Source organism: Oryx dammah, unplaced genomic scaffold (assembly GCF_014754425.2).
Source record: "Oryx dammah isolate SB20612 unplaced genomic scaffold, SCBI_Odam_1.1 HiC_scaffold_27, whole genome shotgun sequence".
NCBI lineage: Eukaryota > Metazoa > Chordata > Mammalia > Artiodactyla > Bovidae > Oryx > Oryx dammah.
The window spans coordinates 15,279,740-15,297,677 of record NW_024070211.1 but is presented as its reverse complement, the minus strand read 5'-3'; the positions used below and the strand labels follow the sequence as shown (position 1 = coordinate 15,297,677).

The following is a 17,938-nucleotide window of genomic DNA, read 5'->3' as shown; positions in this document are numbered from 1 at the left end:
CTTATTTCTGGCAATGATGGAGACAAGAAACCAGGTAACGATGTGATGGAGGACACATAAATAGCAGAGGGGTAAACATCAAGCTTTTTCTTAAATTGTGCTTTGATAAAAGTTTAACTCCAGTGAAGATGTTGCTGGAGGAGCCAGAAACTGGGGGGAGCCACCTTCATGCCTCCTTCTTTCTCACTCCATAGTCAATCCATTACAAAATTTTAGAGTGTCTATACGTTCAGTATCCTGTCTTTCTCTCCTTACCCACTGTCATGGCGCCAGCTCAGGTCTCATCACCTGCAGGCACTATGACAACATTAATCTACTGCTGCCCCATCTCTCTTCTTGAAATCCACATCTTTGCTACTGTTATTGAGCTACACATCTTCACTGTCCACAGAGCACTGCACATATGCAGACAAATCAGAAAGTCTGCTTTCATCTTGCCAATGGCTAATAAGCATCACCTTGACTTCCTGAAACCCACATCAGACCAGGTCAGTCCCCTGCTTGAAAGCTCAATGCTTTCAGGAAATCTTTCACCAAGACCCTCAACGCCCTCCACCCCACTCTAGCCCCTTTTCCACCCCAACCCCAACAGTAGAGAACCACTCACACCTCCCCAAAATTTTCCTCCCCTTTCACACCTCTGTGCTCCTGCACATGCTGCCCCCTCTGCCTAGAAATCCCTTATCCCCTCTCCATCTGGCATGCAGACCAGGTCTCCTATTACTCTTTCTCCCTCTCCATAATACAGCACTCATACTATAGCACTCCTGAAATGCTTGCTAAGTGGAGACAAGACAACTCCTCAGGTCAGATATTAGGGCCAGGACTTTCCAACTTCCGCCATTAGCACTGCTTAAGAAAGTGAAGAGGAAATGGGACCCCAGGGCTTGGAAGTGTGAGGATCTTGAACTTGCTGTAAGCAAGCAGGGTATTTCTCGAGTTTTATCTTTACATTTTATGCAAAAGTTGTATTCTACGCAGATTAAACAACTTACTTGTATTTGTTTTAATACAAAATATTATTTTTCACCAATCTTCACATTGATGATCCAAAAAGATCCTGTACTCCTTATCCTCTCAAATTAGCAGGCCCACTTCTCCCGCCTCCCACCCGCCCCACCTCCGCAGCAGGGACGCCAAGCGAGACCTGGATGTGGTTCCAAGTGCAGACCCTGAAGGAACAGCTGGCTTTCGCACCCCTGGGAGCTGGAGAATAGTGGGGGCGGGGAGGGGTTTCGCAGGCTGGAGTCCCGGCCCTGCCCCTTCTCTCCCCCGCCCGCCGCGAGGGCGGAGTCACTGGGTCCCCGCCCGCGGGGGCGGGGAGGGAGCCGAGGCCGCCGGCAGCTTTGGCTCGGCTGGTTCCGGGTTGAGAGGCTGCGCTGGGACCGAAGCAGTGGCCTCTGAGCCAGCGAGGGTAAGAGGCCGCGCGGGGACGGCTCTTGGGGCCGGAATCCAGCAGCTGTGCTTGCTCACACCCCTCCTCTCCTCTGCCAGGCACAGCCGAGGGGTGGCTCTTCCCCTTCCCCGAGAATTCCCCATCCCCAGCTTCTCCCCCTCCCCCCACCGCACCCATCCTGGTATTACAGCCCCCCCAAGGCCTCTGCCCCCCTCCCTGATCCTCTTCTCCCAGCACCCATCCCTCGGGACAGCCCCTTTCCCTAGACCCTTCTTGCTGGGAGCACCCTCCCCCAGACACCCATGGCCCCCTCCCTCCAGCACCCATCGCTCCGGGTCACCCACTACCTCTAGACCACCTTCCTGGGCTCGCTTCTCGGATAGTCTCTATCCCGGACCTCTTACTTGCATTATCCCGCTCCCGGACAAAACCTCTTCCTTCTCTTGTAGCTCCTGCTTCTCCGGGCCTGCTCCTGGCACCCATTCCCAGGAGCTGCCCCCAACAGCGCCGCGCTCTCCCCGCCGCCCCCTGCATCTCGGGGGACCCTCTCCACCGCCCCTGGCGCCATGGCATGCAGTCTCAAGGACGAGCTGCTTTGCTCTATCTGTCTGAGCATCTACCAGGACCCGGTGAGCCTGGGCTGCGAGCACTACTTCTGCCGCCGCTGCATCACCGAGCATTGGGTGAGGCAGGAGGCGCAGGGCGCCCGCGACTGCCCCGAGTGCCGACGCACGTTTGCGGAGCCCGCGCTCGCGCCCAGCCTCAAGCTGGCCAACATCGTGGAGCGCTACAGCGCCTTCCCCCTGGACGCCATCCTCAACGCGCGCCGGGCCGCGCGACCCTGCCAGGCACACGACAAGGTCAAGCTCTTCTGCCTCACGGACCGCGCACTACTCTGCTTCTTTTGCGATGAACCCGCGCTACACGAGCAGCACCAGGTCACCGGCATCGATGATGCCTTCGAGGAGTTGCAGGTGAGCTGCTTGCTCAGCCTGGGGCGGGGGCGGGGCGGGGTCGGGGGCGGGGTCAGGGCTGGACCGCGCGGGCAGGGCCCAGTCAGAATTGCCATAGGGCGGGGCCGCCGGCAGGGTCAGGGCCCTATCAGAATTAGGACGGGGCGGGGCCGCGGCGAGGAGGCGGTGTTGAGGGTGGGGCCTAGAGCCGGGTTCGCCAGGCTGGGTCTCAGAACTGAAGCTGGGGGTGGGTCCATGGCTGGAGAGAGAGCCCCACTGGAGTGCAAAGGCGGGGACAAATAGGATCAGAGCTGTACTGGCTGGGGCAAGGTTAGGGACGCGGCCGAATCAGAGCTGGGCAAGAGGTGGGCCCCTGTAGGAGGTCCTAGAGTGGGACCTGGAGTCTGGGCTCACGTAAGAACGGTTCAGGATTGAGCTGGGGACAAAGACACAGGTGGGGGATGGGAACAAAGTCAGGACTGGACAGGGGTTGGGGCCGCAGTCTGAGGATGAGTCTGGACTAGACATTGTAGCTGAGCTGCAGGCTTTGGGGCATGATGTCCTTGGGGTTTCTATCAGGTATGCATCAGGACCTGGGGATCAGTACCTGGACTAGATCACTCTGGGCAGGTCAGGGTTAAATCTAAGAGAGGGTCTAAATGTGAGGGTCAGCAAACTGCTGAGAGTGGATTTGGGTGCCAGGGGCTAGGGCAAGGTGTGTGAGGGTCTAAGGCTGGGATCAAGTTCAGATACTGTAAAAATCATTCTGAGTTGAAATCAGAGTAGAGGCTAATTGAGAGTGAGGATAGGACTTATAGACTCAAGATTTGGGTAATAAGACCCTGAGGTGAGGGGATTCAAGAAAAGAGAGAGAGTGGACCTCTAGGAGTTTCCAGGGACTTTTAGTGACCTCTTGAGCTCTGTCGCCCACATCAGGACCTTGAGGACTATGTGAAAGAGTACATGCAGGGTAGCCTGATCATAGTCACCCTAGGACTGTAAGTGATCTCCCTGCAGCCTTCCCATCCTCACTGACCAACTCCTGTTCAACTCTCAAAGCCCTGCTCAAATGCCCTCTCTGTGTAAGCCTTCTCTAAACTCCAAAACGATAGCATTAGCACTGCAGTCTTTGTTAATAAGTATAATATTTTTAAAAAATAGTGTTCCAGGAACTTCTTTGATGATCCAGTGGCTAAGACTCCACACTTCCAAGGCAGGGGGCTGAGGTTGATCCCTGGTCAGGGAACTAGAGGCCACATGCCGCAACCAAGAGTTTGCATTGCTGCAACTAAAGATCCCGCATCCCATAACTAAGACCCGGCATAGCCAAATAAATAAAAATAGATATTAAAACAGTGTTCCAAGATTAGCTATAATTAGGAAACAAAGTGCATTCTCTATACCCTCCTTGGAGAATTCTCAGTGTACATTTGCATATTAAAGGCTTGGAGAAATCTTGTAGCAAAGAAACCCATCTTGCTGTGTTTAATAAAATGATTCCCAAGTTTTGTGGACCTGGAATCTCTTTCTCAAGCTAAACCATTTAAATCTAGCAAACCTGTGTCTTTGGTTTCAGGATACCAGACTAGCACACAGTCACCAAGAGAAGGGACAGTCTCTTAGTCATCATATCTGTGGACCTAAAGCCTGGCACAAGGCCTGGCCCACAGCGCACATCAGTAAAGGTTGAATGAATGACCAGCCCTGACCTAAGTTGGCCCAAACTGTAGAGCTTTTGGAAGCAGAAGGTTTTTGACTCCTTAAGCAGGACCTAAATGACTATTTTCCCTGTTGTAAGGGGTCACCCCCCTTATACATGAGTCTCTGTGAGCCAGCCTGCATCAGCAGATACCCTGGCCCTAGGAGAAATGACCCTGCGTTCACCTCATCTGCTCCTTATTCCTTTAATCCCCAAACCACCACTGACTCCCTTTCAGTTTGGCTGTTTGGGGATGGAGAGCAAGGGCTGGGGGTTCTGGGAGCTGGCACAAGGGTGGCATTGGCCCTCTGCTCCCAGAGCCCCTTGTGCCAGGCTCTGGTGTCCCCATCTATGAAGTCACATAAACAGGGAGAAGGAGAGAAGCTTGGACAGGACTGGGTGCGCAGGTAGTAAGAGACTGGAGGGACTCTGTCTGAAACCATCTGTCCATCCTCTTCATTATGTAGATGTGGAGACAGGTCCAGAGAGGTGATGTGACATACACAAAGTCACACTGCCAGACAGTGAGAGAGCTGGCCTAGAAGGTTCAGCCTGACCCCAGCCGGATCTCGTCCCTGCCGCTCAGCCCCTCTTCTCCCTGTCTGACTTTCTAGCTAGGGAGAACTCTGCCTTCCAACATTTGAATCCCCTGTCTGCAAACCAGCAAATCCAAATTATGGTGGTGTGGGGTTTTGTCGTCTGTTCCATGACCTGGGGAAGGCAGGAGAAAGTGAACATATATTTTCTCCAAATGTTTATTTATTTATTTATTTTATTATTATAAATCTTTTTAAATATAAATTTATTTATTTTAATTGGAAGCCAATTATAATATTGTATTGGTTTTGCCATACATCAACATGAATCCGCCACGGGTGTACATGTGTTCCCCATCCTGAACCCCCCTCCCACCTCCCTCCCCATACCATCCCTTTGGGTCATCCCAGTGTACCAGCCCCAAGCATCCTGTATCCTGCATTGAACCTGGACTGGCGATTCGTTTCATATATGAATATTATACATGTTTCAATGCCATTCTCCCAAGTTATCCCACCCTCTCCCTCTCCCACAGAGTCCAAATATTTATTGAAACACTGTCATTCTTGGGTGAAAAGAAAATAAGACTGCTACTCACTCACCCTCTAGTGTAGTGTCCTGGGGTCGGTCACATTTAGGTTCTAAACCTTCCTTCAGTCCTGTCTGTCTAATCAGCACACCTCTTCACGGAAGCCTCCAGGCTCTCGCCTGTAAACTGGCATCAGAATGATTCTTTCCTACCAGGATTTTCATGAGGCTAACCTGAAATGAATCTGTTATTGAGATGCCTGGCACAGGTTAGGGGCTGGGTCAGCACGCGCTCCCATCCTTTCTCCTTCTACGTATGAGACCTCAAGTGCCCAGCTGGGCGATTGCCCAGACCTGCCTCTCACCTGAGAAGGAGGCCTTGTTTTGGTACCTCCTTTGGGCTTGGCAAGAAAGTGGCAGAGAAACATCCTCCCCTGTGGAGAAGTAAGCTGCTGGGTGAGGCTCAAGCTACTCCCCACCCCCACGACTCCCGCTCTGTTCATGGGGAAGTGAGGCTCATCAGTTATTTATGCACTGGAAATGAGACTGGGCTTGCCTGTCACACCCCCTCCTCTCCCAGCAGCTGGTGGCTTATCCCCAAGGCTCCTGAGGCCTGGGCTGGGCCCCTCTCCTGGAGAATAACAGACTCTGAGCCAGCAGGGCCTTGGAGATCATCTGGTACAAACTTCCTTTGACAGATGGGGAAATGGCAGAGCAGGGAGGAGAGGATCCTCCCCTTTCCCAAGGCCTTGAAGCCAGAAGAGGCTACTCCTGGCTCAGCAGGAGTCTCCTCACAGCCCCCTCTCCTCCTAACAGTTAGCCTGGAGCTGTTTTCATTTATTATAAATCCTAGACGCAGCAGAGCAGAGAGGTAAAGGGCTCTGGCTTTGTACTCAAGCAGCTCCAAGTCTGCAGTACCATTTCTGGCTGTGTGACCTTAGGGAAGTTCCTTATGAGCCTCAGGAACCTGCTGCACAGCATGGGAATAATGGGGTTGAATTCAATAAGATGACATTGGCCAGAAGCTGGTACTGTATTTGACACATAGTAAGCGCTCAATAAATGGCAGTTCTAGTATGTTATCTCATACTTGGCACTGTTAACATTCGGGGCCAGATAAGTCTATGCTATGCAGTGCTTCCTACGTGGCCCAGTGGTAAAGAATCCACCTGCCGATGTAGGATGATGCAGGAGATGCAAGTTGGATTCCTGGGTCGGGAAGATCCCCTGAAGAAGGAAATGGCAACCCACCCCAGTATTCTTACTGGGAGATCCCATGGAGGGAGGAGCCTGGCCGACTACAGTCCATGGTATTGCAAAGAGCTGGACACAACTGAGTGACTGAGCACGCACACACATAAGTCTATGTTATGCAAGGCAATCCTGTGCACCGTGGGCTGTTAAGTAGCGTCCCTGGCCTCCACCCACCGGATGCTAGTAGCATGGGTCACCTCAAGCTCTGACGGCCAAAAATGCCTTCAGGCTTCATCAAATGTCCCTTAGGGTCAAAATCACAACAGGCTGAGAACCCAGGCCAGGAGAAGTCCTACTCAGCTTTCCAGGCTCAGCTCAAACAGCCCCTCCTCCGTGAAGCTTTCCCTGACCTGCCAAGTAGAATGGCTTTGTACCCCAGATTCCAATACTGGGGTCAGATCCTGGCATCATCACCGAGAAGCTGTGTGTCCTTGATCCGATCACTTCACTTCTCTAAGCCTCCACCTGCTAACATGGGGATAATATGACCATCACGGCAAGGATGCCGTAAGAGTAGGTTGTATCAAAAGTGCCTGACACTGTGCTTGGTACACAGTTAGCGGTAGCAATTTTTAAATATCTTTATTTTTTCTGAGTATAAAATTAACATAAGAAACAGAGCTATATAATGTAAAAGTTAAAATCCCCCCATAGTCCCACCCCGTGGAAAAATAGGATTTTTTTCTTAAAGATTTGTTTACAGTTCTACAGAAATTTTGTCATGTAAACAGTGTGTGTGTGTGTGTGTGTGTGTCTGTGTGTGTGTGTGTATGCCTTCCCTTTTTTTCACTGCTGAGCACTGGACCACAGAGCAAAGTGGAGGGAAGGAGCCACCATCTCAGAAGGGTTTGCGGCTTCTCAGTCAATATTACTGAGTCCTAGTCCACTGCCCAAGAATGTGCTAAGCACTTTTCGTGTAGTGACTCATTTAATTTTTTTTTCATCTAATGTTTTTCATAACACCCTGTTAAGTGGGTACTGTAATTTACTCTTTTTACAGATAAGGAAACAGAAGCTCAGAGGAATTCAGTGACTTGTTTGGTCACCCAGTTGGTAAACAGCAGGGACAGGATTTGAAGCCTGGCTGTCTCCCCCGCACCCTGCCTGTCTTTGTAGTTCAAGTATACTGGGTCAGGCTCCGGACACTGGCTGCCCGTGCCAGCTGATGCTCCAAGGGCAGGTGCTGAATGTCATCTTACTCAGGCACAGCATCCGGCTCTCTGGCCATCTCAGCTTCCTAACCTCCAGGCAAGGGGTTGGATGCAGTCCCAGCCACCCCCTCCAGGTCTCATGTGACCGCTGGAGCCTTTCCCAAGGCCTCCTTCATGCTAAGGGAGACAGCAATGGATCAGCCTTGGATGGGAGCCCTGAGGAGTTGGGCATGGGGCTCCAGAGACCCCTGAGGCAGCCACACGAGGAAAGAATGGAGCCGAGGGACTGGATTCAAATCCTGACGCTGGCTTCTTCTAGCTGAGCAGAAGGTGCTGCCCTCTCTGCACCCTCTCCCAACCTGGGAAGTGGAAATCAAAACAAAACGTAAAGAGGGAGAGTGAGTTGCTGCCTATCCAGAGACAACTGGTGTGAAGGTGCCTTATTTGCCACTGTGGACAGCGAGGCTGTCTGTGTCTGGGAGAAGTGGCCTCTGCTGTTACTTTTTGCAGGAGAGGGCAGGACTTGTGTGCACAAAGCAGGCTCCACAGGGGCAAAGCTGCCAGTGAGTCAGACCCACGGCCGCAGTTGTCATCTCTACTTCCCTCTTCATGGGTGTGTGTGGGCAGCCAGGAAAAGCCCAGTTCATCCAGAGCACCTTGGCTGAGCACAGGTCACGGGGCTGAAACTCAGAATGGAAGCTGGGGACCCCAGGACGTTTATTTTCTAGAGAGGAAAGGATCGGGTAGGAAGTGACAATAGAAACAATAACAACCCTATAAAACACGAGCCAGAGTGTACTGGACCACTGTTATGTACCAGGTGCTGTTACGGGCCTTGAATCCTTACAGAAGCCCTTTTTCTTTTCCCCGCTCCCCGAGTGGGACTAGGATCAGCCCCATTTCACAAATGAAGACGATGAGGCTGAGAGGCTCAGTAACTTGCCCAAGATCACTCTGCAAGTAGGAGGCACAGCTGGGTCAGACTCTGGTCTGTCTGACTCAGAATTCTTCCCCCTCACCAACACCACCCTAGCTGCCTCAGGGAACATCCAAATGAGACCTCAGAAACCATCCGCTTCCATCCTCTCCCCACTGTGCAAATGGGGAAACTGACTTGCCCAAGTTTGGTCCAGAGCCCAGCTCCCTGGAATCTCAGTCCAGTGCTGTTTTCACAGCATCGTTTACTTTCTGGACCTTGAATTCTGTTTGAACACAGAGGTGGTTCTCAAGGATGTGGAGATGGTGTCCTTCTTGGTTTCAGAGATTTAGTCAATAATTTACTCAGTTGACACTCCTCCACTGGCTCACGGAGGGCCAGAAGAGAGCAAGACAAGCTTGGCCCTGCTGTGGTTCCTGGGAGACAGGCCCATAAGCTGCTGGGTCATGTCCTAGGCTTCTGTGGCCACAACTGAGGGTTGGCCAAGTTCCCCAGCTGACAAGTGGGTCTTGAGAGCAGAGGCAGGAGATGTTACAGAGGGAAAAGCAACACCCGTGGTCCCATGTGCAGAGGGCCGGGGGCAGATACCCGTTCTCGTTTCACCCTCACAGCAGCCCTAGGAGACAGGTCTCATTGCCCCATTTTTCACATGAGGAAACAGGCTCAGAAGTTGTGCCTAAGGCCACACAACCAGTACATGTTGCTGAAGCCAGAACTTGGACTCAGATGATGATCTGAGTCAGCCAGGGACAGGCATGAAGGTGAGCCGGTGGTTCATCATGACTGGAGGGCAAAGGGTGGGAAAGGGGCTTGAATGTGCCACTCCTGCCCAAGGAGCATAGACTTGACCCTGGACATGCGGGGGAACTAGAAACAGGCTAGAGCAGGCGAGGCTGGCCTGGTCAGCGTGCCTTAAGGGGCGGCGTGTGGGTGGGCCTGGTGGGCAGCCTGGAAGAGGGGGCACAATTATGTGGTGCTGCCCTGCCAGAGACTCTGAGGCTCAAAGTGGACAGGGCAGGCTCAGAGGCCGAGAAGATGCATCAGGGTCCAGGTCTGACAGAAGAAACAGGAGCATCAGGGGTCTGCGAGTAGAAGAGAGACCTGGGGGAAGGGAGAGAAGAGGCAAGTTCAGTGTGCCCTGTGAAGATCTGGGGCAGCTTTGGGCCAGAGGAGGGAAGAGAAGGCAGTACTGGGTGTGGAGCAGGGGAGGAGTCTTGAGCACCCAGGGGTCTTGAGTACCTATTGTGAGCCACACCACGCTGGGCCCTCTCAAGAGTCTCATCTCGTTTTATCCTCATCACATCCTCCGCCAAGTGGCTCTGGTCCTCATTTTATAGATAAGGCTCTGAGAGGGGAAGATGTGATCTACCCAAGGGCATGCAGCCAGGATTTGAAACCAGGTTTTTCTGACACCCAAGTTCATGCTGTTACCACGGGGCAGAACAGTGACACGGGTGAGAGGGTCCCTGAAGCCGGTGGAGATGGCTTCTGGCAGCAGCTTTATCCTCTGGGCTGGAGGAAGGATGGCCTTGTAAGAAGGGAGGTCTGGCCTTGGGGGCCTGTGAGCCCGGGCTCTCTGTCCTCCCCGTCTGCTGCTGCCCCAGGCCTGGCCTCTCTATGCATGTGGGAGCCTCAGAGACTCTCAACTGACATATTTGCATAATTGTGTGCTTGGGTCTGCACCAGCCCTGACTCTGCCCCCTCTCCAGTGGCTCTGCCCTCAGGAGGGCATCCCCCCACCCCCACCCCCACCCCCATTCCTGTTGTGCCCCAGCATTGATGGGGCCTGCAGAATCCAGCTACCCACTCCCCTCCCGGCTGACCTCCAAGGCCAACTCCACCCCACCCCCTGCTGCCCTCATCCCAGCCAGCCCCACTGGCCTTTCCAGCTTGAGACTCCACCCAGATACCTGGCTCAGCCACCCACAACTGCCCCTCACTTCCTGCACATACCTGTGCCCCTACCGGACCAGTTCTCTCCATCTGGAATGCTCTGGCCCCACCCTGGAGACTAGAAGGGACCCTGCCCATCCATCCATCCATCCATCTTCCCAGATCTTTCCGTCAGAAATAAACTCTCTCTAAGAAACTTCCTATTTCACATACAATTATAATTATTGTGATGATAATGACAACTACGAGTGACTGAGCACTTCCTGGGCCTCCGGACAGGTCCTGTATTAAGTCACCTAATCCTCACAACAACCACAGAGCCGGTGCTGTCATTAGCTGTACTTTATAGATTCGCCAACTGTGGGAGGGAGTCACCAACACAGCCGGGCTCCTAGGTGTCCCCTCCACGCTTATCCTGTTCTCCGTTGCAGTCTGCCTGTTTCTATTTCCGCCCCTCCTACTCACTGCAGACTCTCAAGGGCAAGGGCTGTCTGCAGCCCCCCAGCCCCCTGGAGTGACTGGCCCAAAGCCTGACCATGGCTGCCCAGACGAGATTGCTGTATTGCTGACAGAGGGACTGAGTGGTTTCCAGCATGGGTTTTGGCGTCACTCAGATCCCCACTCCGGATTCTTACAGGCTCCGTCCCCTTTGGCACACTGCCTGACCTCTCTGAGACTCTGTTTCCCCCTCTGAGAGACTGAGGTGACAAAGGCACTAATCTCATGAGGTTGTTGTGCGAACTGAGTGACACGCTGCCGGTGAAATTCAAACCTAGGCCACGCCACCTCCAGACCCGGTTCTGAGCCTCCAGGCGGGTCAGTGTCCTTCCGCACAGGTAGCTCTATCACTGCGGAGTTCATCAACAGCTTCGTTTCCTGTCTGACATCTGCTGGGAGGAGATTTCCCAGTTGGTTCTCTGTCAAGCTCTGTGGCCACAGGCCACTCAGTCCCTTTTTCTTGGACCCCAGTTCCCTGTTCTAGAAATCCAGATGGCTGGACTAGATGGTCCCTGGGGCCCCTTCCCATTCTGGCCATCTGAGGAGGAAAGGAGGGGCCTGACACAGCAAACCACAGGGACATGGAGAAGTGACCCAAGAACGTCACATGGGACATGGTGGCCCCCCTGTCTCCAAAGCACCCAGCGTATGCCAGGCTCTCCCCTGTAAGGCTAAACAATACTTCTTACCATTATCTCATTTCACCCTTCCAATCCTAGGAGATATTGTTATCCCCATTTCTCAGATGAGGGACTGGGGCCCAGAGAGGTTAGGGTACCTGCCCAAGATCACACAGCTAATGGATGACAAAGCCAGCCTCCTAACCCAGGGAGTCAGGTCTGATCCCAGGCCTGGAAGGAGGGAAGGCAGGGTGAGTAACAAAGCCCAGGCTGCTTCCTAGTCCTGCTCTGTGGGTTCTATGTTTTGTTTTCCCTAACTTAGCTGTTCCCTCAGGATCTGTAGCCCACCTGAGGAGAGCTGCCTGCCTGGGGACTCTGTCCACCCTTTCATTGATGAGCCCTGACCCAGCCTAGCCTCTCCCCAGGGCAGATTCACGATGTAAACTCTGTGCCTGGCACTCTCCTAGGTACTGAGGGTGTGAAAATCTCTCAGACACAGTCCCTGGCCTAAGAGCCTATACCTCATGGGGAAGACTGACAGGTAACCTTGCTGTTAAGATGCAGCATGTGCCAGATAGTGTGAGGGAAGGCTCTGCACACAGGGGATTGTCTGACGACAGAATGGAGTTGAGATATGGATTCTCAGTGGAGATGACGTCTGATCTAGGTCTTCCGAGATAAGCACTCACCCCACTCCAGTACTCTTGCCTGGAAAATCCCATGGATGGAGGAGCCTGGTGGGCTGCAGTCCATGGGGTGGCTAAGAGTCGGACACAACTTAAGCGACTTAGCAGCAGCAGCAGCAACAAGTAGAGAAGACCATGTAGCTGAGCCTTGCAGACAGAGGGAACAGCATGTGTAAAGGCCTGGTGGAGGGCACAGCAAATTGCTTCATGCATCTAGAGCAGCACTGTCCAGTAGAACTTTCTGGAATAATGGAAGTGTCCTGCATCTGCACCATCTGATACCATAGCCACCAGTCACCTGTGGCTGTTGAGCACTTGAAATGTTCACTGTAGTACAGCTGTTGTTTTCCAGTTGCTCAGTTGTGTCCAACTCTTTGCAGCCTCATGGATTGCAGCACACTAGGCTTCCCTGTCCATCACCAACTCCTGGAGCTTGCTCAAACTCATGTCCATTGAGTTAGTGATGCCATCCAACCATCTCATCTTCTCCTGCCTTCTCCTCCTGCCTTCAATCTTGCCAAACATCAGGGTCTTTTCCAATGGATTGGCTCTTCACATCAGGTGGCCAAAGGATTGGAGCATCAGCATCAGTCCTTCCAATGAATATTCAAGGTTGATTTCCTTTAGGATTGACTGATTTGATCTCCTTGCTGTCCAAGGGACTCTCAAGAGTCTTCTCCAGCACCACAGTTCAAAAGCATCAATTCTTTGGCATTCAGCCTTATTTATGGTCCAACTCAGTATAGCTTAGGAACTGAATTTCAATTTCATTTTATTTCATTTGAATTTAAATAACCATGTGTGACTAGCAGCTACTGCATTGAAAGTTAGGTCTGGATGAAGAGAAAAGGCTGGAGAAGAACTCTAGGGTCAATAGTGAAGGGCCTTGAATGCCTCGCTCAGGCTTGGTGCCCTTTTCCCCAGCGTATGTGTGTGCTCAGTCACTCAGCCATGTTCAACTCTTCACAACTCCATGGACTACAGCCAGGCTCCTCTGTCCATGGAATTTTGCAGGCAAGAATACTGGAGTGGTCGCCATTTCCTACTCCAGGAGATCTCCCCGACCCAGGGATTGAACCATTGTCTCGTATAGCTCCTGCGTTGGCAGATGGATTCTTTACCACTGAGCCAACTGGGATGCCCTCTTCTCCCCAGACAATGTGGAAATCCTGCAGAGGGACCTGGGGAGGAGATGCAGGAACACATCCATCCTGGAGAACCATCATCCCAGCTGCTCTGTGGGGCAGGGAGGAGCCTGGGGCCACAGTCCAGAAAAGAAGTGATAAAAACTGAACTGGGGTGGTGGGTATAGAGAGGATAGGACAGATTCCAGGGCAAGCCTGATGACTGATTGGATTGGTGACTGGACCATGTCAAGGGTGACTCCTAAATTACTGGCCTGGGTAGCAGCAGGGGTAGGGGGTGTACCCTGCACAGAGATGGGGAACATGAGAGGAAGGGCAGTTTGGGGGTGCCATATCACCATTCCAGCTTTCACTGTGATGTAAATGTCTCTGTCCCTGTCTCCTCCCCACTCACCCAGCCCATCTACATGCCTCCTGAGGCTTCATGGGTTGGGACTCACCCCCATCCTCTCCATGTCACTGACACAACAGCATGTGGGGCCCAAGGAGGCCTCATTCAGCACATGTTTGCAGATGGACAAATGAGTGTTCCATTGCTCCTGGGATCCTGTTGTTCCCTGACCCTATTTGGCCACGTCCCTGGGGTGCCCTGAGCAATGTGAAGAACGTGGCCTCCAGGGCAGTTTTCTCAGAGAATCTGAAGAACTGCCTGAGTGGTTGGGTCTATGAGGGCCACCAAAGGAGAGAGCTGTAGCATTTGGTTCATCTCCTCAAACTCTGCATCTCAGGCAGACTGTCCCAAGCTGGACAGACCCGAGGCCGTCAGGGAGGAGCAGTCATTCTGTATTCATAGCTGAACATGATCTGTCTATTCCAGTGGCTCAGATGCGTGAGAATCTATTAGGAATGACTCCCAACTGTTAGTAATAGAGAGCTGCCCAAGTAACTGAAATTAGATGAGGGTGTATTTCTCTTCCACATACAACAGGTCTATAGGAAGGAGCCCAGGCAATGGTCTACCAGGGCCAACTTGCCCCAGTTCCTGAGAACTAAATGTGCAAATCTTGTCTCAGCTCTGCGTCTGATGACCTGACTTGGAGAGCTTGAAATTGGCTTTGAGGGAGCCTTTACACCATGGAAATTGGCCAGCACTATAAACTGAGGCTATTTATCTTTTTTCCAGAGGGCAAGCTTCCTAGCACATCCCTGAGTGCAGTGATGGTATGGCTACCCCATTAGGGATCCAGGCTGCTTCTTCCTTCCGTTTCACTGGTTTCAGCCTGTCATATCCATCTTTCTGGTAGCCTTATGGCCTGAGATGGTACTAGAGTTCCAGTCATTATGTCTGTGCAGCTCTCTACTCCCATAAAACTAGCTATTCCGAGTTTTCTATCTAACTTGTGTTTTCAAGGCTGGGTCCTCTTCATCCTTCACCTGTCATCTGAGGTGTGCCCTCCATAGAGAAGACTTCTCTGACACCCTACTAAATTTATCACCCATCCTACGCGGCTTTATTTTCTCTATAGCATAGACCATGTGTGCATGCTACGCTGCTTCAGTCATTCTGACTCTTTGTGACCCTATGGACCATAGCCTACCAGGCTCCTCTGTCCATGGCATAGACCATAATGGATAATTATCTGAAGGCTTCCCTGGTGGCTCAGTGGTAAAGAATCTGCCTACCAGTGCAGGAGATACAGGTTCAATTCCTGGGTCAGGAAGATCCCCTGGAGAAGAAAATGGCAACCCACTCCAGTATTCCTGCCTGGGAAAACCCATGGACAGAGGAGCTTGGAGGGCTACAGTCCATGGGGGTCACAAAAGAGTCAGACATGACTTAGTAACTAAACAACAATGTTATCTGTCTTCCCCACTAGACTGGAAGATCCCTATCAGTAGGGACTATGTCTGTCTGGTTCTCTGCTGTGTTCCCAATGCCTCACACTGCCTGGTACATCATAATTGCTCAATAAATATTTGTTGCGTGAATAAGGGATAGTAAGCACAGATCATTTTGTTTTCTACATGCTTCCCTTAGCATGTCACTGTGACCATTTTCTCACATTGCTATCTAGCCTGTAAAATTAGTTGGATTAGATGTTTTCAAGGGCTCTCCCTGCTCTGACGAGACAGGAGAACAGGAGGTGGGGGTGAACAGGTAAGTCAGCTCCCTGGCACCACTCACACCCCAGGCTGACTAGAGAGCCCAGGCCAGAGGCTGTTTCCATGGAGATTCACTCCCAAAGAAAACTTCTTGGAGCCCCATTTCAATGCCAGGCCTTTGATGGGTGCAGGGGAGATAGAAAATGGTAGGGTAGGCCTGCCCTGCATGGGGATGGATGAAGGACAGCCAGAACAACCAGCTGTGATACCATGGACTAAATGTCCAGAAGTAACTGGGAGCCAAGGCCTCCCAGGTGGCGCTAGTGGTAAAGAACCCACCTGCCAATGCTGGTAGACGTAAGAGATACAAGTTCAGTCCTTGGGTTGGGAAGATCCCCTGGAGGAGGGCATGGCAACCCACTTCAGTATTCTTGCCTGGAGAATCCCATGGACAGAGGAGCCTGACAGGCTGCCGTCCATAGGGTCGCACAAGAGTAGGACATGACTGAGGTGACTTAGCACGCACACACTCACTGGGAACCATCCATCTCTATGCCCCATTCATTCATTTGACAAATAATTATTGAGGCCCTGCTGTATGCTGGGCACTGTTCTAAGTGCTGGGGATAGAACAGTGAACATGTCAGTCAAGATTCTTGCCCTCCTAAAACTCACATTCCAGTGGAAGAGAGGAACAGTAAATACACTGTCAGATAAATAAGCAAGATCATGGAGACCATGAAACAGGATGTGATGGAGGGTGGAAGGGATGCCACTGTGCATGGGCTGGTGAGGCAAGACCTCTCAAAGGAGGCAGCATCTGAGTTGTTATGTTAATGCTATAGAGGAATGGGGAGGGGGGTGGGCGTGGCAGCAGAGGTTGTGGATCTGAGAGTGAAGTGCACCAGGCAAAGGAAACAGCAAGTGCAGTCACAGGGCTGAAACAGGTGAGGAACAGGAAGAAGACCGCTTTGGCTGGCTGGGATTGATGGGGGAAGGATGGTGGAGACAGCGGTGGGACGAGCATGAGGTCACTGATACACTTGCTTCAGGCACAAAGCTGAAGCAGATGCCCCAAAACTCAGTAATCAAGATGAATAATTCTTAATGAAATTTTTAAAAATCACAATTAATGCCCAAAAAACTGCATGATGAACAAAATATCAGATCTGTAAATAGAGACAAGATGACTAGCCATGTCTTACTGAGCCATATTGGAACCAGAGGCAAAGGAAAAATTAGTCATAGTGATCTGTCCTTTAAAATTTTGAACATGTTGTCTATCATGGATTTTTGTTGTTGTTCATGACTGAAGAAAATTCGTCACCTGGTGTCATGATCATTGTCTCCAGGACTAGACTTCCTGAGTTACAATTCTGGCACTACCCTTCCATGCTTAGCTGTAAGTTTGGGGGCCCGTTTCTTGGCCTCTCTGTACTAGTTTTTCCATTGGAAAATGGAGATAATAACAATGCCTACTTCAGGGTTATTGGGAGGATTAGATGACCCCATACAAGATAAGGTCTGAGGACAGTGCTTAGCCCACAGGAAGTGCTCAGAGGATGTGGGGAGTTTGTCACAGCCCCGGACAGTGGTACAGCCTTGGTTCCTGCCAGAGGATTCTAAGCAAGGAGTCTTGACCAGCACATCAGGGGGTTGGAAAGTATGTGGAGGTAGATTGGAGACTGGGGGACCAGAAGTTCCTAGGATGGCCCGAGTGGAGGCTGTTGCAAAACTCCAGATGAAAGATGGGCACAGACTCTGGAGATACTTGGGAGACAGACTCTACAGGACTTTGTGGTTGTTGAACTGTGACGGGAGGAGGGTGCTGAGGCAGGGGAGGCACGGGGCCAGGACAGCTTCCAGCGCCCGCAGCAGTTAGCCCTGGTTTCTGCATCACCGTCACCAGGAAATACCGGGCTAGCTCTGGCCTGCTCTGTCATTTCTGTCTTGTCTGTGTTCCAGAGGGAGCTGAAGGAGCAGCTTCAGGCCCTTCAGGACAGTGAGCGGGAGCACACGGAAGCGCTGCAGCTGCTCAAGCGACAGCTGGCAGAGACCAAGGTGAGCCTAGTCTGGAGGTGGGGGCGGGGCTGCCGGAGATGGGGACGGAGCTTCGTGGAGGCTGGGCCAGTTGGCACTTGAAGGGCGGGGAAATCGAGCCTGCTACGGGGGGCGGGGCTTCGAGGGCCCAAGCTCCAGGTGAGAGGGGTGGGGCATGCGGACCGGGCGGAGGCTGGGGCTTCTGCGAAGGTAAAGGGGCAGGGACCTTCTCCCAGATGACAGAAGGAAAGGATTTGGGCTGGTGCCCGGACATTGTACAGGAGACAGGGATCAAGACCATCCCCATGGAAAAGAAATGCAAAAAAGCAAAATGGCTGTCTGAGGAGGCCTTACAAATAGCTGTGAAAAGAAGAGAGGCTAAAAGCAAAGGAGAAAAGGAAAGATACAAGCATCTGAATGCAGAGTTCCAAAGAATAGCAAGAAGAGATAAGAAAGCCTTCTTCAGCGATCAATGCAAAGAAATCAAGGAAAACAACAGAATGGGAAAGACTAGAGATCTCTTCAAGAAAATTAGAGATACCAAGGGAACATGTCATG

The 17,938-nt window shown here is 51.9% G+C and overlaps 1 protein-coding gene and 1 long non-coding RNA gene across 3 annotated transcripts in view; one reads left to right on the top strand and one right to left on the bottom strand.

Annotated features, from left to right (window-relative positions):
• Positions 1 to 17,938, bottom strand: part of LOC120854243 — a 32,805-nt gene that overhangs the window by 9,269 nt on the left and 5,598 nt on the right. The window lies entirely within an intron of this gene.
• The window catches only part of TRIM62 (tripartite motif containing 62), a 39,744-nt gene continuing 23,157 nt past the window's right edge, over positions 1,352 to 17,938 (top strand). Inside the window, exons 1-3 of one of the 2 annotated variants that reach the window (XM_040228090.1) lie at positions 1,352 to 1,414; positions 1,846 to 2,370; positions 17,306 to 17,401. In XM_040228090.1, the coding sequence (XP_040084024.1) occupies positions 1,963 to 2,370; positions 17,306 to 17,401 (504 nt within the window). In that variant the 5' untranslated portion in view covers positions 1,352 to 1,414; positions 1,846 to 1,962. Of the gene's footprint in view, positions 1,415 to 1,845; positions 2,371 to 7,692; positions 7,747 to 17,305; positions 17,402 to 17,938 lie in introns of those variants that run through there. The other variant, XM_040228091.1, reaches the window with a different exon arrangement.